This window comes from Takifugu flavidus, chromosome 1 (genome assembly GCF_003711565.1).
Source record: "Takifugu flavidus isolate HTHZ2018 chromosome 1, ASM371156v2, whole genome shotgun sequence".
In the NCBI taxonomy this organism is placed as follows: Eukaryota; Metazoa; Chordata; class Actinopteri; order Tetraodontiformes; family Tetraodontidae; genus Takifugu; species Takifugu flavidus.
This window is the reverse complement of record NC_079520.1, coordinates 143,029-169,384: the sequence shown is the minus strand read 5'-3', so window position 1 is coordinate 169,384 and position 26,356 is coordinate 143,029. Positions and strand designations below refer to the sequence as shown.

At 46.6% G+C, this 26,356-nt stretch overlaps 1 protein-coding gene across 1 annotated transcript in view; it reads left to right on the top strand.

Annotated features, from left to right (window-relative positions):
* Nucleotides 1-25,996, top strand: part of LOC130536639 (titin-like) — a 135,437-nt gene extending 109,441 nt beyond the window's left edge. The window contains exons 182-216 of the mRNA XM_057052736.1: nt 264-560; nt 748-1,335; nt 1,424-1,726; nt 1,839-2,135; nt 2,217-2,504; nt 2,642-2,947; nt 3,055-3,357; nt 3,456-3,761; nt 3,852-5,615; nt 5,721-6,014; nt 6,312-6,596; nt 6,677-6,976; nt 7,055-9,121; nt 9,236-9,538; nt 9,628-9,933; nt 10,034-10,324; nt 10,439-10,738; nt 10,936-11,241; nt 11,320-11,622; nt 12,154-12,435; nt 12,570-13,163; nt 13,264-13,551; nt 13,952-14,251; nt 14,324-14,626; nt 14,719-15,021; nt 15,111-15,695; nt 15,780-16,082; nt 16,262-16,561; nt 16,685-17,260; nt 17,372-17,677; nt 17,805-18,407; nt 18,511-23,846; nt 23,931-24,084; nt 24,250-24,561; nt 24,781-25,996. Of these exons, the coding sequence (XP_056908716.1) occupies nt 264-560; nt 748-1,335; nt 1,424-1,726; nt 1,839-2,135; nt 2,217-2,504; nt 2,642-2,947; nt 3,055-3,357; nt 3,456-3,761; nt 3,852-5,615; nt 5,721-6,014; nt 6,312-6,596; nt 6,677-6,976; nt 7,055-9,121; nt 9,236-9,538; nt 9,628-9,933; nt 10,034-10,324; nt 10,439-10,738; nt 10,936-11,241; nt 11,320-11,622; nt 12,154-12,435; nt 12,570-13,163; nt 13,264-13,551; nt 13,952-14,251; nt 14,324-14,626; nt 14,719-15,021; nt 15,111-15,695; nt 15,780-16,082; nt 16,262-16,561; nt 16,685-17,260; nt 17,372-17,677; nt 17,805-18,407; nt 18,511-23,846; nt 23,931-24,084; nt 24,250-24,561; nt 24,781-25,073 (20,045 nt within the window). The 3' untranslated portion in view covers nt 25,074-25,996. The remainder of the gene's footprint in view (nt 1-263; nt 561-747; nt 1,336-1,423; nt 1,727-1,838; nt 2,136-2,216; nt 2,505-2,641; nt 2,948-3,054; nt 3,358-3,455; nt 3,762-3,851; nt 5,616-5,720; nt 6,015-6,311; nt 6,597-6,676; nt 6,977-7,054; nt 9,122-9,235; nt 9,539-9,627; nt 9,934-10,033; nt 10,325-10,438; nt 10,739-10,935; nt 11,242-11,319; nt 11,623-12,153; nt 12,436-12,569; nt 13,164-13,263; nt 13,552-13,951; nt 14,252-14,323; nt 14,627-14,718; nt 15,022-15,110; nt 15,696-15,779; nt 16,083-16,261; nt 16,562-16,684; nt 17,261-17,371; nt 17,678-17,804; nt 18,408-18,510; nt 23,847-23,930; nt 24,085-24,249; nt 24,562-24,780) is intronic.
* Nucleotides 25,997-26,356: the final 360 nt, after the last annotated feature.

Below are 26,356 nucleotides of genomic sequence, written 5' to 3'. Positions count from 1 at the left end.
TGACATCTTCAGCTTGCCAAGTATTTTAGCTGTTTGTGGATCATACGTCCCACATTGGGACACTCTCATACGGCACACTATAACATGACTGATTCTCATTTACATGTTGTCCATTATAGACTTCCACTTTTGGATGTTGCTTTGTATTCACTTCTGGTTAGATGCAAGTGGCATTTTATTATCACTGTGATATGTGAAATTACAATAAATTACATTAAATGTCTAATCTGTAAAATGTTGTGTTGTGCTGATCTATGCTGCAGAGGTACCAACTCCCCCCATGAAACTTGGTGTTTCCAATGTTACTAAGGACAGCATTACAATTACATGGACAAGACCTGAATATGATGGCGGTAGCAGAGTCACCGGTTACTTCATTGAAGCCCTGGAGAAAGGACAGTCCAAGTGGGTTAAATGTGCCACTGTTAAGACAATGACCCACACCATAAAGAATTTGAGGGAAGGTGCCGAATACTTCTTTCGGGTCCAAGCAGAAAACCATGCTGGACTCAGTGAACCAAAGGAGATGATTGTACCTGTAATTGTCAAAGAAATACAAGGTCAGTGGTTCTGATACATTTTGTTGTCTATTAAACTAATTAAATCTATTTAATAAATGCTGCTTCTGTAACTGAAAAGAAAATGTTTCTCTATGATATTATTCTTTTAAAATATATTCATACTTTGTGTCAGAATTCGAAAACTTTCACTCACCCTCAGACTAACTTGTCATGTTTTTGACAACAGATGCTCCAGAATTTGACCTGAAGAACTACCCCAAGAATACTGTATATGTGAGAGCTGGATCCAACCTAAGCTTTGAGATTCCTCTCACGGGTAGACCCATGCCTAAAGTCTCCCTGTCCAAGAACAACATTGTCATCAAAGGATCTAAAAGGCTGTTGACAGAAGTATCACCAGACAGTTTAATAGTCACTTTAAATGAGAGTATTTCAAGTGATGCTGGCAAGTATGAAATCACCGCTTCAAATGCTGGAGGTACCACCAAAACCTTTATTATCGTCCTTGTGCTGGACAGACCTGGGCCACCTGTGGGTCCAGTGGAAATTGGAGAGGTTGGTGAAACCACAGCATGTCTTAAGTGGACTCCTCCAGAATATGATGGTGGCAGCCCTGTAACCAATTACATCGTTCTAAAACGAGAAACCAGCACTCCTACATGGACAGAAGTGGCAACTAGCATTGCCAGAAGTTCAATCAAAGTGACTAAGCTGACAAAGGGAGAGGAGTACCAGTTCCGAATCAAGGCTCAGAATCGCTATGGTGTCAGTGACCACATTGACAGCAGGCCTGTTATGATAAAGCTTCCATACAGTAAGTGAATATAGTCACAAAAGATGAGAGTAACATTTTTTTGCTCCTATTCTTTTGGGTTGTGCTGATCAAATTGGTTTCATTACAGCCATCCCTGGACCTCCATCCACGCCGTGGCTCGGCTTTGTGTCTAGAGAGAGCCTAACGGTGTGTTGGAATGAACCAGTCAACGATGGTGGGAATCCACTTATTGGTTATCATCTCCACATGAAGGAGAGAAGCAGTTTAATTTGGCAGAAGGTCAATAAGACACCAATTTCTGGAAACCAGTGGAGAGTTACAAATATATGCCCAGGACTTATCTATGAATTCAAGGTGGCAGCTGAAAATGCTGCTGGTGTTGGAAAGATGAGCAAAACCTCTGAAGAAGTCCTTGCCATTGATGCCTGTGGTATGTGTTGCTGCACCATTTTTAGTAACCCATAAGCAAGATAGCTAAATGTATGCTGCACACAGCTAACATTCTCTCATTAAAAATGCACCTTTTTTTTTTTAAATTTAAGAGCCCCCAGCAAATGTACATGTGACTGAAGTCAGCAAAAACTCAGTAAGTCTGGCCTGGCAGAGGCCTCCATATGATGGTGGCAGCAAGATCACTGGCTACAGTGTGGAAAGAAGGGAAGCCCCCAGTGGCAGATGGGTCAAGGCCAATTTCACAAACATCATTGAGCTTGTGTTTACTGTCTCTGGACTGAGCCAGGGGGAGACTTATGAGTTCCGAGTGTTCGCCAAGAATGCAGTGGGCTCTGTCAGCAACCCTTCACTAATTGCAGGCCCTGTCACCTGCATCGATGCTTGTGGTGAGTTTTCTCATGCTTCATTTGTGTTCTTCTCTCATAAATAATTGTTCGTAACTGAAATCAATACAATCTGCCCCACAGGTACCCCTGTCATTGACCTTCCCCCAGAGTATCTAGATGTGGTTCAGTACAAGGCTGGAGCTTCAGTTAAGCTTAAAATTGGAATCTTTTCCAAGCCCCTACCGATGATAGAGTGGCTCAAGGATGGAAAAGAGTTGATTGCAACGTCTACGATATCTGTTGAAAACACAACAGACACTTCTGCAGTTCTGATCAAAGATGCAGCTCGCCATCACACCGGCTCATATGAACTGAAGATCAGGAATGTTCTGGGCTCAGCATCAGCGACAGTCAAGATTGAAATTCTCGGTATGTAAAAATTCTTTACGTGTCTCTTCATCAATGCCATATTTACATCCTCGCATACACAGAACACCCACGTTATTTATTTGAAACCAGATGTTCTTCCATTGGTCCAGTATTTAATCATTTTTTCCTTCTCCTAGACAAACCCGGACCTCCAGCGGGCACCATTAATTTCAATTCTATCACAGCAGACAAAATTATCTTTAGCTGGAATCCTGTTCCAGAATGGGACCAGGGAGGTGCTAAGGTGACCCACTACGTAGTTGAGAGGCGTGAAACAAGCCGAGTGGTCTGGTCGACCGTTTCAGACACGCAACAGAAAACTCATGTCACTGTGGTCAAACTGGTGGGAGGAAACGAATATGTTTTCCGTGTGATGGCGGTCAATAAGTTTGGAGTGGGAGAGCCCCTGGAGTCTGAGCCTGTTATCGCTAAGAACAGCTTTGGTATGTTTTGAGCTCAGACTCTTATTGTCAATAAGAAACTTTTATTAACAACACGTTAGATTTGGTAACTGTGTTTGCTTTTAATATATTTTCTAAACTGTCTCCAGTGACACCAGGGCAGCCACATACTCCTGAAGTAAACCTCATCACTAAGTCCACCATGGTGGTAGAATGGGACAAACCAATTGTGGATGGAGGAAGTACTGTGACTGGCTATTACTTGGAAAGACGTGACAAAAAGAGCTTGCGTTGGATCAAAGTTTACAAAGACCCCGTTGCGGTCACCAAGCAAACAATCTACCATCTGACAGAAGGAAACGAATACCAATATCGTGTTTGTGCTATAAACAAAGCTGGAGAAGGACCCTTTTCCGAAGCATCAGACTACTACAGGGCTGCTGATCCAGTCGGTAAATGATTTAACATTTCGAATTTTAGACAGTGAGACTACTTTACACCTAATATGATCAAATTTACACTTCTACTTAAAATGGTATTTTAATGACAGATCCACCTGATGAGCCCTGTAAGCTGAAGGTGGTGGATTCAACCAAGACATCCATTACCTTAAGCTGGTCCAAGCCAGAATGGGATGGAGGTAGTGAGGTCACCAGCTACATGGTGGAGAAGCTTGTCGAGGAAGAGCAGGAATGGGCGCTCATTACTTCCAAGGGAGAGGTCAAGACAACAGAGTACACAGTTCACGACTTAAAACCTGATGTCAACTACTTCTTCAGAGTCTCGGCAGTCAACTGTGCTGGTCGTGGAGAGCCCCTGGCGATGACTGAGTCTGTGCAGGCTAAAGATATTCTAGGTACAAATTTCTGATATTTAAATGTAAAGTACATTTAACCTATATATTCTCATCTCACCATCTTTTATCTATTGTGTTAATATTTTACAGAGGAGGCCCAGATTGACACAGATGTGGCAATGAGAACTCATTACATTGTCAAGGCTGGAAACGATGTGGAGCTCTCGGTTCCTCTTAAGGGCAGACCGTGTCCTACTGCTTCCTGGTATAAGGAAGAAGAATGTATTGATGCTGACCCTAAATATGAGTTCCACCATTCGGACACCAACACAGTCCTTGTCATGCGTGAGGTGACCAGACTCGACACGGGAAGGTACACTGTAAAGATTGAAAATGGTGTGGGAGAGCCCAAGACACTGAGCTTGTCTGTGAAAGTCCTGGACACCCCAGCTCAGTGCAAGAACCTAGTCATAAAGGACGTGTCTCGTGGAAAGGTTACTCTTTGTTGGGAACCTCCTCTTCTCGATGGTGGCGCTGAAATCACGAACTACATTGTTGAGAAGAGGGACTCTTCCAAGAGATCCTACTCAGCAGTAACAAGCAAATGTATAAGCACAACCTACACTATAGAAGATCTCTCAGAAAAGACATCTTTCTTCTTCCGTGTGCTAGCAGAAAATGAAAATGGGGTTGGTGATCCATGTGAAATCCTTGAGCCTATTAAGGCTACAGAGACTCCAGGGCCAGTCAAGGAGGTTTCTATGAAGGATTCATCCAAGACTTCTGTCACTCTGCAGTGGCTGAAGCCCAGTTATGATGGAGGCAGCATCATCTCAGACTACATCATTGAGAAGAAACTCAAGGATGAGGAGTGGTCACTGGGAGGAACCAGTAGGCAATGTGACTTTGAGGTGAAGAAGCTGAAAGAGCACTCCGAGGTGTTCTTTAGAGTTGCAGCCAGGAATGAGAAGGGACAGGGTGAATTTGTGGAGATTGGACCTATTAAGGTAATCGACTATATTATAACACCTGAAGCAAACCTTTCAGAGTACCCCGATGGCACATTAAGTGTTCGCTTGGGCCACAATGTCCACATTGAGCTGCCATATAAAGGCAAACCCAAACCTTCTATTCTGTGGTTGAAAGACAATCTTCCTCTGAAGGAGAGTGATCAGATCCGCTTTAAAAAGACAGAAAACAAAGCAACGCTAATGATTAAAAATGTAAGAAAGGAGAATGAGGGTAAATATACCCTGACACTTGATAATAAGGTCAACAGGAGGTCCTTCCATATCCATGTCATTACCCTTGGACCCCCATCAAAGCCTGTTGGACCTATTCGCTTGGATGAAGTCAGGGCTGACAGCATCATGATCTCCTGGGATGAACCTAATGATGATGGTGGTGGAGATATCACCTGTTACACTGTGGAAAAGCGTGACACCTCTCAGTCTGACTGGAAGATGGCCTGCTCCCATGTACAGGACAATCAGTTCAAAGTTTTAAATCTGGTCAAAGGCGTCCAGTACCAGTTCAGAGTGTGTGCTGAGAACAGATATGGTGTCAGTGAGCCACTGATTTCGCAGATGGTCATTGCAAAACATCAGTTCAGGCCTCCTGGGCCACCTGGCAAACCGGTTGTTTACAACGTGACCAGCGATGGGATGACTATCCAGTGGGAGAGGCCAATATATGATGGCGGGAGCCCCATCCAGGGCTTTAATGTGGAGAAAAAGGAATTGAACAGTATAATGTGGCAAAAAGTAAATACCATGATAATCAAAGAGTTGGAATACAGGATCCTGGGACTCATTGAAGGTCTGGAGTACTCATTCAGAGTGTATGCTCAGAATGATGCTGGGTGCAGTCGAATGAGTGATGAGAGCAAGTCAACCATGGCTGTCAGTCCTGTTGGTAAGTGCTGGCTCACATGGGAGGAACCCTACTTTGGTATTTAGTTCCAGAAATGGCACCACTTGGACAGTGCTTTATGTTACATGCTGATCTTTGATCTTTCAGATCCTCCTGGTCAACCTGATTACACAGATGTGACGAGTGACTCGATCACCCTGAAATGGGATGCACCCAAACGTGATGGTGGTAGTAAAATTACTGGTTACAATATAGAGAAACGGCAAGGAAAAGGTCGCTGGTTCAAAGCGAACTTGAATGATGTGCACGACTGCCAATATACCATCACTGGATTGGCAACAAACGAACGCTACGAGTTCCGGGTGATTGCCAGGAACGCCATCGGCGTGGTCAGTCCTCCATCCAACTCATCGGGCTTGATTGTGGTCAGAAGTGAGAACGGTGAGTAATCTTTTAGTTAGTAGTTGGTTAGTGCAGTATATAGTCCATAAACACCTCACACATGTTACATTATTAGTCTGACTATAAATTGTGTTCAATATTATATAGTGAATGTTGGCTGCAATAATACAAATGAAAAATGAGCTTCCTTGGAAGGTCAAACATCCCTGAGGGAGAAACCAACCACCCAGCAACATTAGTGACATTGACTGGCTCAAAGTTGATGAAGCATTGTTAACCATCCTGTTTAATAAAACATTACGCTGATAACTATCCTGTTCTTCGTTTTTAAAACAGCTTCTCCAAATATTGAATTTGGGCCAGAGTACTTTGAGGGTTTGACAGTCAAAGCCGGAGACAACATCAGGCTTAAAGTGACCATCACTGGTCGCCCTGTTCCCAAAGTGGTCTGGTACAGAAACGGTATTCAGATTACTAAAAAGCTGATGGACATCATCAACATAGCTGGATCCAGCACGCTGTTTGTCAGGGATGCAGATCGTACATACAGTGGTCTCTACACTGTGGAGGCCACAAACAGCTCTGGATGCAAGAAGGAGAACATCCTGGTTCAAGTCCAAGGTATGCATTTTTACTTCATTTATACTAGGAGAGAGTAGATAATCACTGCAATCATTAACGATGTTTCTCTGCATGGGAAGACACGCCCGGAGAGCCCGTTGGACCCATCATTTTCAGCCACATCTCGGAGGGCAAATGCACTCTGTCTTGGAAACCACCAGAGAATGACGGATGCTCTGAAATATCCCATTTCATCATCGAGAAGCGGGACACCTCCAAGATTTCTTGGGCCTTGGTATCTGATGAGTGCACAGAGTGCACTTTCAATGCAACCAAGCTCATGAAAACTAATGAATATCAGTTCAGGGTATCGGCTGTCAACAAGTTTGGAGTCAGCAGAGCCTTGGAATCCACCCCAATCGTTGCACAGCTTCAATATAGTAGGTCAAAGTTGATTTGAAATTATAATTCTTATGTAGTTAAAAAGGAAACTAATCGAGCAAAATTGTTTTCATCAGCCATTCCCGACAGCCCAGGAACCCCCGAGGCTACGGAAGTAACAGGAGAAAGTATTACCCTATCCTGGACTCCTCCAACAGCTGATGGTGGGAATCCCATCCAGTATTACATCTTGGAAAAACGAGAAAAGAAGACCCTCCGTTTCTACAAGGTGATCACCAAGAAACCCATTGTGGAATGTACTCAAAAGGTCCTCCATCTGACAGAGGATATGGAATATGAGTTCCGTGTGATGGCAGTGAATGATGCGGGTGTTGGTGCACCGAGCAACGTCTCTCTGCCTATCAAAGCTGCAGAGCCAAAAGATATACCTTGTGCTCCATCTGTGATATGTGTGTCCGACTCCACCAACAACTCCATCACCCTGGAATGGACCAAGCCTGTAGATGATGGAGGCATGGAAATTCAGGGCTACATCATTGAGATGATAAAGGGACAAGAAACCGAATGGAAGAGAATAACGGAGCAGCTGGTGGGGGAAACCAATTACATGGTGACTGGACTCGAGGCCGGTGCTGAGTACAAGTTCCGTGTTGCAGCTGTCAATCATGTGGGTAGAGGTGAGGACACAGAGACTGCAGAACCTGCTCAGGCTGTGGATAGGCTAACACCACCACAAGTGGATATCGATGCTGCCTTCAAGCAGACGCATATTGTCAAGGCCGGCGGGTCAGTGTGCCTTGACGTCCACTTCAGAGGGAAGCCCATTCCTACTGCCTCCTGGGTGAAAGAAGAGGGTGAACTGGGTGTCATGTCAGAGATCTCAACAGATGATGCCCACAGTTCTCTAAGTATTGAAAACTGCTCAAGAAATGATACAGGAAAATACACTGTCAACCTGGAGAATGCGAGTGGCAGCAAAGCTGTTACATTCAATGTGAAGGTGATGGACACCCCCGGCCCTCCTCAGACAGTTGTTTTCACCGAGGTGTCCAGAGGCACAGTCACGCTCACCTGGGAGCCTCCTCTGAATGATGGTGGTGCAAGAATTCACCACTATATTGTGGAGCGACGCGAGGCTAGCCGCCGCACTTGGCAGCAGTCCGGTGGCAAATGCACACAGAACATCCTGAAGATCAAGGACCTCCTGGAGGGTGTGCCATACTTCTTTAGAGTCTCTGCTGAGAACCAGCATGGGGTGGGTGAGGCATTTGAAGTTCCTGAGTCTGTGATTGCCACAGCAGAGCCAGCAGTCCCAAAGAGATTGGACATCCTGGACACCACTGACACCTCTGTCTTGTTGGGGTGGACCAAACCAGAACATGACGGAGGTAGCCGTATTAAGGGTTATGTCATTGAAGCTAAAGCAAAAGGCACAGAAAAATGGGTAGTGATGGGCAACACGAAGAATCTTTTTTATGTGGCTGAAAAGCTAAACAAGGGCCACGAGTACGACTTCCGTGTGATGGCAAAGAACGACTCTGGCCTCAGCAGCCCCCGAGAGACTGTGGCTCCTGTGCTGGTTAAAGAGCCTCACATTGCACCTGCTGCTGACCTCAGCGAGATTCCCAGCCAGCTCATCACCAGCAGGTCTGGCAGTACCTTCACCATTGAGGTTCCTATCAGTGGCAGACCTGCTCCGAAGATCACTTGGAAGCTGGAGGAGATGAGACTGAAGAACACTGACAGGGTCTCTATAAAGGTAGCTCAGGACAGAACAAGCATATCAGTTAAAGAAACCATGAGAGGAGATAGTGGGAAATACTACCTGATTCTGGAGAATGCAGCAGGCACCAAGACCTTTGTTGTTGATGTGAACATCATTGGTAAACCCAGTCCTCCCACTGGACCCATTGAAATCTCATCCATCACTGCGGAGTCCTGCCTCCTCCACTGGCACCCTCCAGAGGACGATGGTGGCACCGACATCACAAACTACATTGTGGAGAAGCGAGAGTCGGGCTCCACTGCCTGGCAGCTGATCAACTCGAGTGTGAAATGCACCTCTCTGTTCGTCAGCCATCTGACCAAGTACATGCAGTACACCTTCAGGGTCTCTGCTGAGAACAGCTTTGGTGTCAGCAAGGCTACGGAATCGGAAACCATTGTAGCAGAGCACCCTTTCAGTAAGTAACTTTAAATCATTTCACTATTTTTTAGTTCTAAACATCAAATTTAACTTCATCATATTTTTAGAGGTATGTCGCATACTTACTCTAGAGTCTCCACTTTCATCACAGCCCCCCCTGGACCACCAACAAGACCTTCAGTGTTCAATATCACTGCCAACGCGATGAGCCTGAAATGGGAGGAGCCGTATCATGATGGTGGAAGCAAAGTAACCGGTTACTGGATTGAGAAGAAAGAACGCAACAATATACTGTGGGTGCGCGAGAACAAGATCCCTTGTTTTGAGTGCTACTACAGGGCAGAGAGCGTGGTTGAGGGTCTGGAGTACCAGTTCAGGGTGTATGCCATGAACAGTGCTGGACTCAGCAAAGCTAGCGAGGCTTCCAAGGGAGCAGTTGCTCAAAATCCAGTTGGTAAGCATGGAACCGTTTGGGACAACCTTCTAGCATATCTTATATTTTAATGATTGAACATTTTTGATGAAATATTTCTTTTTTTGTAGATCCACCAAGCAAGCCAGAAGTGACAAACGTTACACGAACCACTGTTTCACTGAAGTGGTCTGCTCCGCTGAACGACGGGGGCAGTCCTATTGTGGGCTACATCATTGAGCGGAAACCTTACACCCTAACCGGCGAGGGCCGCTGGCTGAAGTGTAACTACACCAATGTCACAGACACTTTCTACACAGTCACTGCTCTGGGCGAAGGGGAGCCCTATGAATTCAGAGTCATAGCCAAGAATGCTAACCAGGTGTTTAGCATACCCTCAGAATCCACTGGTTCTGTACAGTGCAAGACCGACTTTGGTAAGCTGTGCAGATTGCACTGTTTGGAATTAATATTCAGCATCATTAATGTCTAACTGTAATCAGTTCAATATCTAATTGAATCATTTCCATCCAACAGAGCCTCCAAAGGCCCAGCTGGACAGTAAACTCTTGTCTGAAACTGTGACAGTAAGAGCAGGTTCAGATCTTGTTCTCGATGCAGCGGTGGGAGGCAGGCCTGAACCCAAGTCCTGCTGGTCTAAGGGCAACAGAGAGCTTGAGTTGTGTGAAAAGTATCATTTACAGTATAGTCCAAGCAGAGCCATGGCTGTGATCAAGTTCTGTGACAGAGATGACACAGGAAAGTACATCCTAACTGTCCGGAACGTAAGTGGAACAAAAACTGCTGAGGTCAACGTCAAAGTGCTTGGTAGGTGCATCTTTTAGAGGCATCACTTATCACTTATATCATTGTCATTTAGCATTAAAATGGACATTGAATTTGAATCTTTCAATACTAAGAGCTTGTATTTAAAATTTCCAGATACACCTGGCGTGTGTGAAGGCAGCATTGTAATTAGCAAAATCACAGAAGAATCGTGCACACTGAGCTGGAAGCCTCCCGTTGAGGATGGCGGCGATGAGGTTTCGCATTACATCGTAGAGAGGCGCGACACTAACAGGCTGAACTGGGTCATCGTGCACGCGGAGTGCACGAAGCTGGTGTGCAACATCACTCGACTGTTCAAAAACACAGAGTACCTTTTCAGAGTCCGGGGAGTCAACAAGTATGGACCAGGAGTTTACCTCCAGTCGCAGCCGATGGTTGCTAGGAACACGTTCAGTGAGTGCCCATACACAGACATTATCAATGGACACTGGCTTTGCACGTTCTACATTTCCGTTCATACACAATTCTTAAAATAATGACAGGAAAATATTGTGTGACGGTCCTGAGCAGGTTATAATAAAAGTGTCTACGTAGCTACCTGATTTTTGGGAAGAACTCATCAAGTATAACACTGCCATCCTTTCCTGCAGCGGTCCCCAGTCCTCCAGGGGCTCCAGAAATTGTGGCTTCAGGAAAGGACTTTGCAACCGTACAGTGGCTGAAGCCAGAGAGTGATGGTGGCAGCCCTTTGACTCACTACCTGGTGGAGAGGCGTGAGAGGAAGAGTGCCCGCTGGGTCAAAGTCAACAGGGATGGGGCCCATCTAGACACCACTCTGAAGGTTTCTGGTTTGACTGAAGGCAACATTTACCAGTTCAGAGTGACAGCCATCAATAAGGCCGGAGAGAGTGAAGCCAGTGAAGTGTCTCTCTACGTGGTGTGCAGAGTGCCCACATGTGAGTGGAGATGCCAACCAGAAATCTCTTCCCTTTAGACCCTTGTAGCAGTGCAGGTAATCATTTGTGTGTGCGCAGGTACCCCTGCTGCTCCCTCCATACCTCGCATCACTGATACTCACGCTGACAGCATCAGTCTGGCCTGGTCCCGCCCTGTGGAGGAAGGCGGTTCTGAAGTGATTGGCTACATCCTGGAAATGCAGGTAGCTGGGGCAGAAGAGTGGCAAAAGGCCCATGAGAAGACTCTGCGTGGTACCGAGTACGTGGTTGCTGGACTTTCTGCAGCAACAAAGTATCACTTTAGAGTGGCTGGAGTCAATATCAGCGGAACAGGAGACTTCAGCGAGCCCTGCGCTGCCACTGAACCTGTGGAAAGACTCGGTACGACCTCTCCTTCTTAGCGTTGCAGTTTAAAGAATAGGAGAACTGCAAAGACGTCATACTTTTCTGACTGCATGAGAAAGATACAATTTAAACAACCATGTCGATGAAAGTATCTCCTACTGAAAGGCTGTTAAAATATTCTCTCACCCTAACTCTAATTGACATTTGAGAAACCAAATAATTGTCATTTGTTTCAGCAGCATTTAACACATTGTCTTTTATGGTGACTAACTGGTCATAACCATAAACCATAACCTTAAAACTGTCAAAACTGACCCATAATTGCAAAGTTCCAATTCTTAGGTTGTTTAGTTTGTTTAAACATTTTAGACCCAGTATAAAAACACATTAATTAAAAGTCATGATGATCTGAAGCGAAAAGACTAATTTGATCACAGATAATTGTGATCAAATTTTAATGAATTATGTTATATACATCCAGACATGTACTTGACCCAATGTTCCAAGATCAATTCACCTTTCAAACATCTTTCATTTTTATAACCTGTAAAATACATTTTCATGTAGAAACCCCTGACTTTGAGCTCCCTGATGACCTGAAGAAGACCATCTGTCTTCGTGCTGGTGGCTCCCTTCGTTTATGTGTTAAAGTCACTGGTCGGCCTTTTCCTGAGGTCTCCTGGAGTAAACCTGGGACTGACCTCCACAACAGAGGATTTCTGGAGGTTACCAGCACGTCAACCAGCCTCATCATCGATAAGGTCCACCGCTATGATGCCGGCAAATACACGTTGGTGGCTGAAAACTCAGCCGGAAAACAAGAAGTCAATATTCTGGTTAAAATCTATGGTACGTTGCTGATGATGCACACGAATTCATAATGTCTGATAAAATGTTTAGGAGGTCAAGGCTCAGGGTTTTGAACCGTGTATTTTTGGTTTTCTATCTAAAGGCTTTGGTACAACTATTTTCTCTTTTATCAGACACTCCTGGACCAACAGGACCAATAAAGATCAAAGAGTTGACCAAGGAATCTGTTACTATTTCTTGGGAAGCTCCATCCGTCGATGGTGGCGCTCCCGTCAACAACTATATTATTGAGAGACGAGAAGCTTCCATGAGAGCCTACAAAACTGTCACCTCCAAGTGCAGTAAAACAACTTTCAAGATCGATGGCCTGATGGAGGGGATGCTGTACTACTTCCGTGTTCTTCCTGAGAACATCTACGGCATCGGCGAGCCTCGCGAAACTCCCGACGTCGTTCTCATTTGTGAGGTGCCCCTGCCACCACACAAGCTGGAGGTGATTGACGTCACCAAGAGCAGTGTCACACTGGGCTGGGAAAAGCCCGAGCACGATGGGGGCAGCAGGCTGACAGGATACGTCATTGAAGCTTGCAAATTCGGAACCGACAAGTGGATGAAAGTGGCCACGCTGAAGACGTCAGACTTCGAGCACACCATTGAGAAGCTGAATGAAAGTGAACAGTACTTGTTTCGAATCAGAGCGGTCAACAGCCGAGGAGCCAGCGAGCCCAAAGAGCTTGTTACAGCCGTCACCGTTCAGGAACAGAGAGGTAACGCACAAATGAAGACCAACATCTGGCCTGTCCGAACTTTCCTTTGGATCCAAACTTCATGTCAAATTACACCAAAACATCTTTTTTTTCTTCGCAGTCATGCCAGAGGTGGACTTTTCCTCTATACCTCAGAAGGTTGTCAATGTCCTTGCTGGCAAGACCCTGGAGCTGGACTTGCCAATTGTGGGTCGGCCCCCGCCCGTCTGCTCATGGTACTTCGGAGAAAACAAACTGAAAATCTCAGAGCGTATCCGGCTCAAGAGCACCGGCAAGTTCTCCAAACTCGTCATATGTGACACAACCATTGACGACACTGGTGATTACACCTTGGAGGTGAAGAATACTGTTGGTCATATCGCTGAGGTCATCAAGGTCGTCATCCTCTGTAAGTAACGATTGCTGTTTTGTGATGCATGTTTAATACACATCAGAGCATGGTTAGCACCTGGTGCAGTAGGTAGCCTCACGGCAAGAAGGTTCCAGAAGTAACTGTAGCATGTAGCAGTAGGTAGCACTGATGCCTCACGGCAAGAAGGTTCCAGAAGTAACTGTAGCATGTAGCAGTAGGTAGCACTGATGCCTCACGGCAAGAAGGTTCCAGAAGTAACTGTAGCATGTAGCAGTAGGTAGCACTGATGCCTCACAGCAAGAAGGTTCCAGAAGTAACTGTAGCATGTAGTGGTACAAAATGGAATGACCTTCCTTAGATACAATGACAATAAATGAAAATGTAACCAAGAATCAATGTCGACTGTGATCAGTAATTATACAAAATCTGTTAACAGCCAAACCTGATGAACCCAAAGAACCCCTTAAGTTTGAGGAGATTGATGCCACCACCGTTACCTGCAGCTGGAATCCTCCGATTAGGGATGGAGGCGCTCCCATTAGTGGTTATGTGGTGGAGCAGCGTGATGCTCACAGACCTGGTTGGGTAACTGTTTGTGACTCTGTTAGCCGACCGACCTTCAAGTTTGAAAAGCTGATTGAGGGAAATGAGTATGTGTTCCGCGCGGCAGCCATTAATCGCTACGGCACCGGAGAGTTCCTGCAGTCTGGGATTGTCACCTGCAAGAGTTTGACCAGTAAGATTTATTGAAAGATTATTCTTGTAATAAGAGCGGAGGAAGAATAACCTACTTCCTCCTGTTCCACAGATGTGCCTGGACCTCCTGGCCGTCCCACTGTCTTCGATGTTTCTCGTGATGGCATGACTGTAGCCTGGAATCCTCCTGAAGAAGATGGTGGCCTTGAGGTTTCTGGATACATTATAGAACGCAAAGAAGTCAGGTCTGACAGATGGGTGCGTGCCAACAAGAACCCCATCACAATGACCAGATACAGGTCAACGGAGCTGATCGAGGGTCTGGAGTACGAACATAGGGTCGTTGCCCTCAATGCCAAAGGACTGAGCAAGCCAAGTCTGCCATCAAAACCAGCAGTGGCTACAGATCCCATCGGTGGGAAATTTGGGGAAAAAGATCTTATTTTCGTTAAGCTAATATAGTCAGACAAAAGCCACGAGACTAATATTTGTTCTTTCCTTCCACAGATCCACCAGGTTGTCCTCAGAACCCAAGGATTACGGATACCACAAAGACCTCTGTGTCACTGGCCTGGAGCCCTCCAGATGATGAAGGCGATGCGAGGGTTGATGGCTACCTGATTGAGATGCAGAAGGTGGGCACTACTGCCTGGGTCAAATGCAACACCACACCATCTCTCATCTGTGAGTACACCCTGACCAGTATGCCCCAAGGAGAAGAATTCAAATTCCGTGTGATGGCCTGCAATGCCGGCGGGTCTGGAGAACCTGCTGAAGTGCCCGGAACCGTGGTTGTCACGGAGATGCTCGGTGAGGCACAGAGGTCACGTTAAAGAGGCAACATTCAATTCATCTGTTTCCAATTCTGCAGAAATAACGCTGATTCTATTTTGGTTTAGAATCACCTGATTTTGACCTGGAGCCAAAATACAAAGATCTGTACACGGTTCGCCAGGGAGGAGTGGTTAGACTGTCTGTGCCAATCAGGGGCAAACCTCAACCGACCTGCAAGTGGTCAAAGGACTTGGCTGCCATCTCTGCCAACGCCATGATCGTCTCGACTGAAGATGTCAGTGAACTTGTGATTAAAGGAGCAGAGAGGAGTGACTCTGGTGTTTATGGCCTCCAGCTGCAAAATAGAGTTGGCAGCACAAAGGTCCAAATCAAGGTGAAGGTCATCGGCCGTCCCAGTGCTCCAGAGGGACCACTGGTCTTTGAGGACATCCATGCAAACTCTGTCAAAGTGTCTTGGAAAGTGCCGATGGATGATGGAGGCTCGGCGATACTGGGCTACATTTTGGAAAGACGTGAAGCCACCAGAAATGCTTGGTACACCGTAGAATCCAGAGTTAATGACACTCAAGTCGTTGTCAAGGGCCTGAAAGAAGGAGCAGAATATCATTTCAAGGTCACAGCGGAGAACTCTTTTGGCGTGAGCTCTTCACTGAAGTCAGAGCAGCCAGTGGTGCCCAAGACTCCTCTCTGTAAGTTGCTTCTTGGCTATTTCAGTTCTTTCACAATAAGATTCTTTCAGGTCTAAATTCTAACACATGTTTTCTTCAATTTAGGTTCTCCAGAGCCACCGAGCACTCCACCAGAGATTATGGATGTTACAAAGAGCTCTGTAGCATTGGCCTGGTCAAGACCGAAGGATGATGGTGGTTCAGCTATTACTGGCTATTTTGTTGAATACAAAATGGTATCCTCTGATATTTGGTCCCGACACGAGACCAAGATAACGTCCACAATGTTCACTTTGCCCGGGCTCACACCTGATTTGGAGTACCAGTTCCGTATGTTTGCTGTCAACAGCATTGGTGAGAGTGAGGCTGGGCCGGTGTCTGATCCGGTCACATGCAAGGATCCATTTGGTGAGGCTCCTCTCTCAAAGGAACACAATCTCCCCACAGCTCGCATGTGTTTGTTTCCAGTCATCTTTGAATGACTGTTGGATTATGTGACGTGCATTTCTAGCGATCAGCAAAAATGAAATATATAATATGAAATCTAAACAGGCAGACACTCATTAACTCTTGTTTCTTTTATCCAGACAAGCCGAGCCAACCCGGTGAGATTGATATAGTAACTGTGACGAACAACATGGTCACCATCCGCTGGCGAGCTCCTGAATGTGATGGTGGCAAGATGGTTTTGGGCTATTGGGTGGAATGCAGAAAATCCACTGAGAGCTCCTGGAAGAAATGCAACAAGCAAAGACTGAAGGAAAACGAGTTCCCCATCGCTGGCTTGGCTGAGGCCACAGAATACGAGTTCAGAGTGTTCGCTGAAAATGAAACAGGAATGAGTCGGCCACGCCGGACGGCTGCATGCATCAAGACCAAGCTGAGTGGTGCGTACTTGAAATCTGTTGGGATGGGAGCTGTTGGGGCGACATGCAGATCCTTTACTTGCACTGTGTGGCTATAATCCTTTTAGCAGATGGGATTCTGTAACATTCATCTTTTTTGTACAGTTGAAAGTAAACCCGGCCTGAGGAAGGAAATGGATGAAGTTACGGCTAAACTTGGCCAGCCTGCTGTGATGAAGTGCCAGATTATTGGTAGACCTGTTCCAGACATCAAGTGGTATCATGCTGGAAAAGAGATTGTGGAGTCTCGCAAGTACCAGATGAGTTCTGATGGCCGCAACCATTCTCTGTCCATTATGACCAACCAACAAGAGGACGAGGGCGAGTATACCTGCAAAGCCATCAATGATGCTGGAGAAGCAGAGACCTCAGGCATTCTTGTGCTGGAGGCTGCCCCATCCTTCCATCCAGATTACCCATTGAAGGAAACATACTACACTGGCCTAGGAACAACGCTGCGCATCCATGCTGTCTATATTGGCCGTCCTCAGCCAAAGATCATGTGGCTGCATGGAGCAAAAACCCTGGAGAACACAGAGAACATCACCATTGAGACAACTGAGCACTACACTCACTTGATCATCAAGAATGTCCAACGTAGAATCCATGGAGGCAAATACAGAATAAGACTGCATAACCACTTTGGACGGACGGACACAGCGTTTAATGTTGAAATTTATGGTAAGCTCCAACCAATTTACTGTCATGTCCACACTCATTTCTGCCGCCTTACTGTGACATTAATGGGACGTCACCGAAATCAATCTCTCATGTATTTCCATCTATTTGCAGACAAACCTGACAGGCCTCAGGGTCCAATTGTGTTGGATGCCCTCCTAAAGAACTCTGTCATCATCAGCTGGAAGCCTCCAACAGATGACGGCGGCTGCCTGATCACCAACTACATTGTAGAAAAGCAGGAGGACAAGGAGGGCGGAGAATGGGAGCTGGTGTCATCCTCTATTAACGGCACTTCTTGTCGTGTTCCTAACCTCGTTGACAGAGCTGGCTACTTCTTCCGTGTCTATGCCCAGAATCGTTATGGTAACAGTGAAGCACTGGAGCTCACTTCACCTATTCTAATCAAGAGCCAGCTAGGTATTGAGATTTTCTATGAATATATGTTACGCCAAATGTATGCTAAAAGCTTCATCTATACCGAACATATATATTTACAGGCAAAAATTCTGACAATTAATTACAATTTTTACGTTGCTGCCCACAGAGAAACCATCTCCACCTCTGTGTCCGGTTGTCTCTGGTATCACTGTGGACTCCTGTGTGGTTTCTTGGAAGCCACCAAACAACGATGGAGGCTCCAAGATCAAATGCTATTGGCTTGAGGTGAAGCACAAAGACAAGAAGGAATGGAGTGAATGGAGCCGTGTGACCACAGATGAGATCAAACAGACAGTCTTCTCTGTCAAGCGCCTTACTGAGGGACTTGAGTACGTCTTCCGGGTGAAGTGTGAGAATCTCGGAGGACAGAGTGACTACAGTGAGGAGACCGCTTCTGTCCGTCCAGCCACAGCTATGGAAATCCGTGCACCCGCCTTTAAGGAAGAGCTGAGGAACATGAGCGTCAAGCACAAGAGCAATGCTACACTTGTGTGCAAAATCACAGGACAACCGAAGCCTGTCATTAAATGGCTCCGAAGAGGAAAGGAAATTCACTCTGACGGAAAGAAAATCAAGATTCAGGAGTTCAAGGGAGGTTATCATCAGCTGGTGATTTCTGAGGTTGATGATGAAGATTCTACTGTCTATCAGATCAGAGCCACTAACCAGGGAGGTTCCATTTGTGCAACAGTCTCTCTTGATGTTGAAAGTAAGCCTATACTTACCCAAGTTAATAGTTAACACAAACAGGCTGAATAAATGTGACAAATATAAAACCCGACTGACCCACTTCTAACCTCTTTCATTTCTAGTTCCTGCAAAGATTCAACTGCCAAAGAATTTGAAGGACAAAGAAGCCATACCTGCACTACGAGGAGAAGTGGTTAATATCAAGATTCCCTTTGTTGGTAAACCCGACCCCGTTATCACATGGCAGAAGGGACAAGACCTCATTGACAGCAATGGCCACTACCAGGTCATTGTCACCAGATCCTTCACATCTTTGGTGTTTCCCAGCGGAGTAGAAAAGAAAGATGCTGGCTTTTATATTGTCTGTGCAAAGAACAGATTTGGGATTGATCAGCAAACAGTAGAGCTGGACGTCGCCGACGTGCCTGATCCTCCTCGTGGAGTCAAAGCTAGTGACATCTCCAGAGACTCGGTTAGATTAAGCTGGGTTGCCCCAGCAAATGATGGTGGCAGCAGGGTCATCAGCTACATCATTGAGAAGTGTCCCACCACAGCTGAGAGGTGGCAGAGGGTTGCCCAGTCCCGGGACACCCATTACACTGTCATCAATTTGTTTGGAGGAACCAGTTATCAATTCCGGGTCATTGCTGAGAACAAGTTTGGACAGAGCGCTCCATCTGAGACAAGTGGGCCTGTCATGACAAAGGAGGACAAATCCAGAGTTCTTCTCTATGACAGGGAGGTTGATGACACTGGACGTGTACCGAGGAGCAAAGCCCAGCACTCTGACTCCAAAAACCTACACAATAAATATGCTATAGCAGAAGAACTGGCTAGAGGGCACTTTGGCATTGTCCACCGCTGTGTTGACATCTGCTCAGAGAAGACCTACATGGCTAAATTTGTAAAAGTGAGAGGAGCTGATCAAGCGCTCGTCAAGAAGGAAATCTCTGTATTGAATCTGGCTAAACACAGCAGTTTCCTTCTCCTCCATGAGTCTTTCGAGAGTCCAGAGGATCTGGTCATGATCTATGACTTCATTTCTGGTCTTGATATCTTTGAACGTCTTAGTACGGCTGAGTTTGAGCTTAATGAGTGGGAGATCGTCAACTACATCAGGCAGATCTGCTCGGCTCTTGAATTCTTGCATAGTCAGAGCTATGGACACTTTGATATCAGACCAGAGAACATTGTATACACAACTAGAACCAGCTCTAATGTGAAGATTATTGAGCTGGGTCAGTGCAGACATCTGACTCCTGGAGACCAAATCAAGATTCAGTATACCACTGCCGAGTATGCTGCCCCTGAGATCCATCAGTCCGACATGGTCAGTACGGTCACCGACATGTGGGCTGTTGGTGTCCTTGCCTACGTCCTCCTCAGTGGGCTTAATCCATTCTCAGCAGAAACCAACCAACAAATGATTGACAACATTTCCAATGCAGCATACAGTTATGAGGACGAGTCCTTTAAGCAGGTCAGTGTGGAGTCTTTAGACTTCACGGACCGTTTAATGACAAAGGAGCGTAAGCATCGGATGACTGCTGCTGAGGCTCTAGAACACCCTTGGCTCACCAGGCCCACAGAGGAGATCAGCAGAAGAGCAATCCACACCAGCAGACACAAGCGATATTACCAGATGATGGTGAAGAAAGAATGGAACGCTGTCGTATCTGCCGCCCGTGTGGCTAACGGCGGCTCTGTCAGGTCCCAGAGAGGAGTCTTAGTCGCCAAAGTGAAGATTGCGCCATTTGAAAATGGACCCGTTGGAGGACTTATCAGACATGCTGTGGCAAATGAGGGGGACAGTGTGAAATTTGTCTGTAACATCGAGAACTATGACAGCTCGACCGAAGTGACATGGTACTGTGGTGTCAGGCAGCTCGAAGCAAGCGACAAATATGACATTGCATATGAGGACGGCGTTGCTGTGATCACCATCAACAAGATCACGAGGACTGATGACGGCATGTACAGATGCAAGATTGTAAATGAGTATGGTGAAGACAGCGCCTACGCAGAGCTGTTCGTCAGCAGCGTCAGATCATGGCGCCATTACTTCACCTCCCGTGTGGTCAAGAAGACAAAGCGCAGAGTTGACACTGCTCGGATGCTTCAGAAGCCACCAGAATTCACCCTTCCTCTCGTAAACCGCACCGCCTATATCGGAGAAGATTTGCGGTTTAGTGTTACAATCACTGTTCACCCAGATCCCCGTGTCACCTGGCATAAATCTGGACAGAAGCTCCTCCCTGGATTTGATGACAAGAAGTACACTTTTATCAGTGACAAGGGCCTGTATCAACTAATTATCCACAAGCTCAGTGAGGAAGACGATGCTGAATACAGCGTTGTGGCCCGTAACAGGTACGGTGAAGATAGCTGTAAGGCTCGTCTCACTGTTGTTCCTCGACCTAAACCGGCCGACCTCACACTCAGACCGATGTTTAAACGCCTGCTTGCAAATGTAGAGTGCAAAGAGGGACAAAATATCCGCTTTGAGATCAGAGTATCTGGTCATCCTACCCTGAGGTGGGAGAAGGATGGTACACCATTAGCCTTTGGACCATCGATTGAGGTTGTCCACGAGGGTCTGGATTACTTCATCCTTCATGTGAGGGACGTTCTTCCTGAGGACTCTGGCCTATACAGAGTTACTGCAACCAACTCTGCTGGATCAGCCAGTTGCCAAGCCACCCTTAAAGTAGAACGTGTCACCCATGTGAAGAAGGAAATTGAGAGCAGTAAAAAAGAGAAGAAAAGAGAAGCCGGCCAGGAGCAGTTAGAGAAAAAGCTGAGACTGTCTCAGATTTTGGCTGACAGTGTTGTCACACCTCTACCACCATTAGCCGTTCAAGCTGTCAGAGAGGCAGCTACAATGTTCAAACCTGCTATGACCACTAAGAAAGGTCAGAAGACTGAAGCTGAGATACAGAAAGAATTGGAGGAGAGGAAAAAGCGAGCAGATGAGAAGAGGTTGCGGATGCCTTATGTGGTCCCTGCTCCTCGAGTCATCAACCCCGCAGTGCTTGAAGAGGATGTTGAAATAAAACATTTCAAGCCTCTTTCTGACTTGAAATGGTACAAAAAACTGCGCGATCAATATGAGTTCCCTGAACCCATGGAGAAGATTGCTCAGAAAAGGATGAAGCGTATCCGCCTCTCCAGGTGGGAGCAGTTTTATGAGGTGCCCGTTAGGATCAAAGAACAGTACAAGCCCAAGTGGCGCATCTCCTCAATGACGCAGGATGACCTGGAGACCGTCAGGCCTGCTAAGCGTCGCACTGTTTCTCCTGAGATTGACACCTACTACAGGATCAGGAGACGGTCCCTGGGTGATCTATCAGATGAGGAGTTGCTGCTGCCTGTAGACGAGTACCTTTCAATGAAGAGAACAGAGGAGGAGAGGCTTCGGCTGGAGGAAGAAATGGAACTTGGCTACTCTGCTTCTCCGCCAAGATTCAGTCCAGTCCCCTTTGAGCTTTCTGCCCCGCGTCCTTTGTCTCCACGAGTGTTCAGTGATGATGTAGAGAGAGAAGACAGCCATCTATATGACTCCTATAAGATTCCATGTAAATATGAAGCTGGTCCAACCTTTGTTGACCTTCGTCAGCGCCACGACAAAGTAACGTATAAAGCTCCAAGACAGAAAACGAGGGTGTATGAAGAGAGGGAAGACCTGGAGCTCCTGCGTCCACCTACAACTGTGCAGAGGATTACCTCCTATAAAAATGAACTCAAGCGTATGGAGGTGGAGGAAAAGACTCGAACAGTGAGAAAGGAAACTTCTGCTGGGCTCGTATCTGAGAGTGTTGAATCTGAATACCTGACTGCCTTTACCTCCGAATATATTCCCAAACCAATTAAAAAGCTTCCAATGCCCGAGGCTGCAACGTTCTCCTTAAGCTCAGCAAAAGCTGTCAAGACAGAGGTATCACTTCCAAAAATTGATTTTGCATCACGGTATGCTGAGAGGAAGCAGGCCCTCAGAACAGAGAGGAGATCAGCAGAGCCAAAGCTTGAGTTGTTGACACAGACCCCCTTTAGCCTCGACCATACGCCACGGATCACCATTAGGATGCGATCTCATCGTGTGTCCTATGGATCAAATACGAGCTTCACGCTTAATGTCCAGGCCAAACCAGAGCCCAAGGTCACCTGGTTCCATAATGGGAAAGAACTGGAACAAAGTAGCAAACATCTCATGACCAACATCAGTGGTGTTCTGACTCTCCAGATCACCAACTGTGCTACAGAAGACTCTGGTGCTTACCGTGTGGTCTGCAGAAACTCTAAAGGAGAAACATCTGACTACGCTACACTGGATGTTGCTGGAGCAGAATATGCTTCCATCTCTTCCCTTCGAAAGGATGAAGAACCTCCATCCTCATATCTGCCAGAAATGACCAGAACAGAGGTTTACCATGTCTCATCTAAAACATCCGTGAAGGAATCTGTATCTGTGAAAGAGTCCACCACCCTTGTTGCATCCAGCACGGTTGGTGAGAAGCCTGGGATTCCTGCCAAGATTCTTAACAAGCCAAGATCACTGACGGTCAATGAGGGCGATTTTGCCAGATTTACCTGTGATGTGGACGGCGATCCTGCCCCTTCCATCACCTGGTTACACGAGGGAGCAGTGATGGCTTCTTCTGCTCGTCATCTCATCTTTTCGTCTCAGTATCACTCTGACCTGGAGATTGCTGCTGTTACCTCGGCAGACGAAGGCGGTTACATGGTCATCGTTGAAAATGCTGCAGGGAAACATGAGGCACATTTCACTTTGACAATTTGCAAGTCTGACAGCGCTGAACAAGTTGGGACCCCTACCAGAGTCATGTCTCCTGACACCGAGTCGCCTCTTTCAAAGTCTCCTGATCCAAGGTCACCCCAGAGGGTTACATCTCCAGTATCAGCAAAATCAAAGTCTGCCGCTCTAAAATCGCCAACACCAACTGAGAAAACATCAACCACTTCTCCAGTCAGGTCACCCAAAAGAGTGTTGTCACCAGATCATGGGAAAAGGTCATCCATCCAGGTCAGGTCAGAAAAGGAGGTGAGATCCTCCTCCAGTCAGCTGTCCACTGCTGAAGCTCAGTCTCTGACTCTGAGCGCCAACATCCCCGAGGCTTCCAGCGTCAGGTGGATTCTGAATGGCCAAGAGCTGAGCAACTCTGGCCAGTATCGATATGGAGTGTCTGGCCCCAACCAGACCCTGACAATAATGTCAGTCAGCCACCACCATCAAGGAAAAATCACATGTGAGGCTGAAACGGAAGGAGGCCTCGTCCGGTGTCACTTTGATACCACTGTGAGCACCAGTCCTTCAGCAGCTCCGCACTTCCTGACTCAGCCAAGATCACAAAATGCATTTGAAGGACAAAATGTTAAATTCACCTGTGAAGTCTCAGGAGAACCTTATCCAGACATAGAATGGTTGAAGGACAACATGATTGTGAGTAATGTTGCACAGAAAGTCTACCTATAGCCTCCAGAGAAACGTCTAGCTAAATCGACCCAATGTTGGCTCTGTTTGCAGATAAGTGCTGCATCAAACATTCGAATCAGCCGTTCTCAGAACGTGCACAGTCTGGAGATCTGCAGCGCCACCCCTGGCGACAGTGGGAAGTACACCGTCAAAGCTACAAATGAGTTTGGCCAGTGCTGCGCCACCTCCTCCCTCCATGTTCACAGTGAGTACCATCTGACCTTTGTGCAGTCTCCTCGAAGTGAGCTTAGAGAGCACGTGTGCACCACAAGCACACGTCTAACTCATTAGTCCGTTTTGGAACGTTGCACATTGTCTTGTCGTCCACATTGTGATTGAAGCCAAATGCTTGCTGTTTGAATATTTCCAGCTGTTACTCAAGAACCAATGGGAATGGTTGTGGTGCATCAGACAGAGACTATTGCCTCTGGGGGCAGCATTCATAAAAAGCTTAGTGCCCCAGACGTCCATATGAAGGTGCTTTCAACGCACGCTGACGGCAGCGCTCCATCTGCTGATGCTCAGTATTTGATTGACAAGAGGTCTGAAAGTAGCAGGTCAGCCATGACGTCCGAGTCAATGGTTTCCATGACCTCCAGTAGCCAAATGAAGAAGATATCTTTTCACTCCCATGTGGAGGCATCATCCTCACTGGAGAGGCTCACCTCTGAGCTCAGAACAGGTGAGACACCTTCACGTGAGTGGAACACCCCGTTAACCCTCCATAAGAGGAGGTGGACCAATGTGGAATGATGAACGTGATCCCTGCTGTTGTTGGTCCCGTCTTGATGTCTTTAAAGAAGCTTCTTTTGGGGCTGGCCAGTCAGTGTCAGCACAGTAATAATCATGTAATAACATGATAACAATATCTTGTCATTTTCATTGGCTTTGTTATTAACAGGTTCTCCCCCAAAGATCGAAGCTCTCTCACAGACCACGAGTGTAGAGATGGGCCAGACTCTGACTCTGTCTGGAACCTTCTCAGGAGACCCTGCACCTTCTGTCCAGTGGATCCATGCAGGTCAGAGTCTTCCCAATGAGGACGGGCGGTATCACGTGGAGAACGGCCCGGACGGGTCCGTTCTGATGGTCTCTACGGTGAAAGAAGGTGATGCTGGAGCGTACACGCTGAGGCTGACCAATGAGTTTGGTTCTGATACAGCAACTGTCAACGTTCACATTCGGTCCATTTAGCAAAAAAAGTTCCATGCCCCACGTTTCTCATCCAGGACCTTTGATTTTAGATCAGTAGCAGCAGTCCTTGCTATAGAAACCTGATTTCTGTTCTTGTAAATATGAAATTTTTTTGTACCAAACTTGACATTAATTTATGCCAAACTAGACTAAAGTCTAACGTTGTTATAAACTGTGCCATAATGGACAATTCTGACATAAGATTTCAAGTTTTCTGTGACGTGTACATAATGTATATAGCCGAATTGGACGGTTATGGGAAATGTATGAATTGTTATTTATGACAATAAGATGAGGAGAAAGAAAAGAAGAAATGTAACAGGAGAAAGTTTCAGTGGGAACGAATACCCTGTGGATGGAAGCAAGCAAACACTGCGCCTCAACAGCACGTTGAAGTCTTTAAGATTGCCTCAGCAGGTCGAGAAGTTCCCTGTTGATGTTCTGAATCACAAAATGAAAGACAAAATTGATATTTCAGTTTTCTTCAAGTTGTATTGTGAACTTAAGACCCTGAGTGCTGCTTCCATCACCCTCATGGAAGCAGCAGGAACTGGTCCTGAGCTCAGACCGACTGCGTCGTACCTTCTTCCAGGCTGGGGGTGTGAGCGGCCCCCACTCCCAGCCTGTGGAGCATTTCAGAGTGCTGTTCCTGGATCAGCATGGCCGGACTGGCTTCTCCTCTCCTGGCCATTAATGAAGGGCAGGTCAGAACCGGCTCTGCTGAGCAGAATCAGCACCAGTATAGCTGATGTGTTTTGGTTGGAGTGTGCGTAGATTTTAGTGATTCTATTGAGTCCGTAGTCAGAATTCTTCCATTAGCTGTGGGAGCTCTTTAATTTAAGTGTTGAACTAGAACAGTTTTTCCTCCTCCTCCCTGAGTTTTCTGCATTAATGACTTAATAAAGCATGTTTTCAGCACGACACACACGTCTGGTGTCTTTCTTCACTGAGAGAGAAAGAGACAGTCTGGGTTAGGGTTAGGGTTAGGGTTGGGGTTGGGGTTAGAGGGTTAGGGTCAGGGTTAGGGTTGGGGTTGGGGTTAGAGGGTTAGGGTCAGGGTTAGGGTTGGGGTTGGGGTTAGAGGGTTAGGGTCAGGGTTAGGGTTGGGTTAGGGTTAGGGTAGGGTTAGGGTCAGGGTTAGGGTTGGGTTAGGGTTAGGGTTGGGTCAGGGTTAGGGTCAGGGTTAGGGTTAGGGTAGGGTCAGGGTTAGGGTTGGGTTAGGGTCAGGGTTAGGGTAGGGTTAGGGTCAGGGTTAGGGTTAGGGTTGGGTTTGGGTTAGGGTT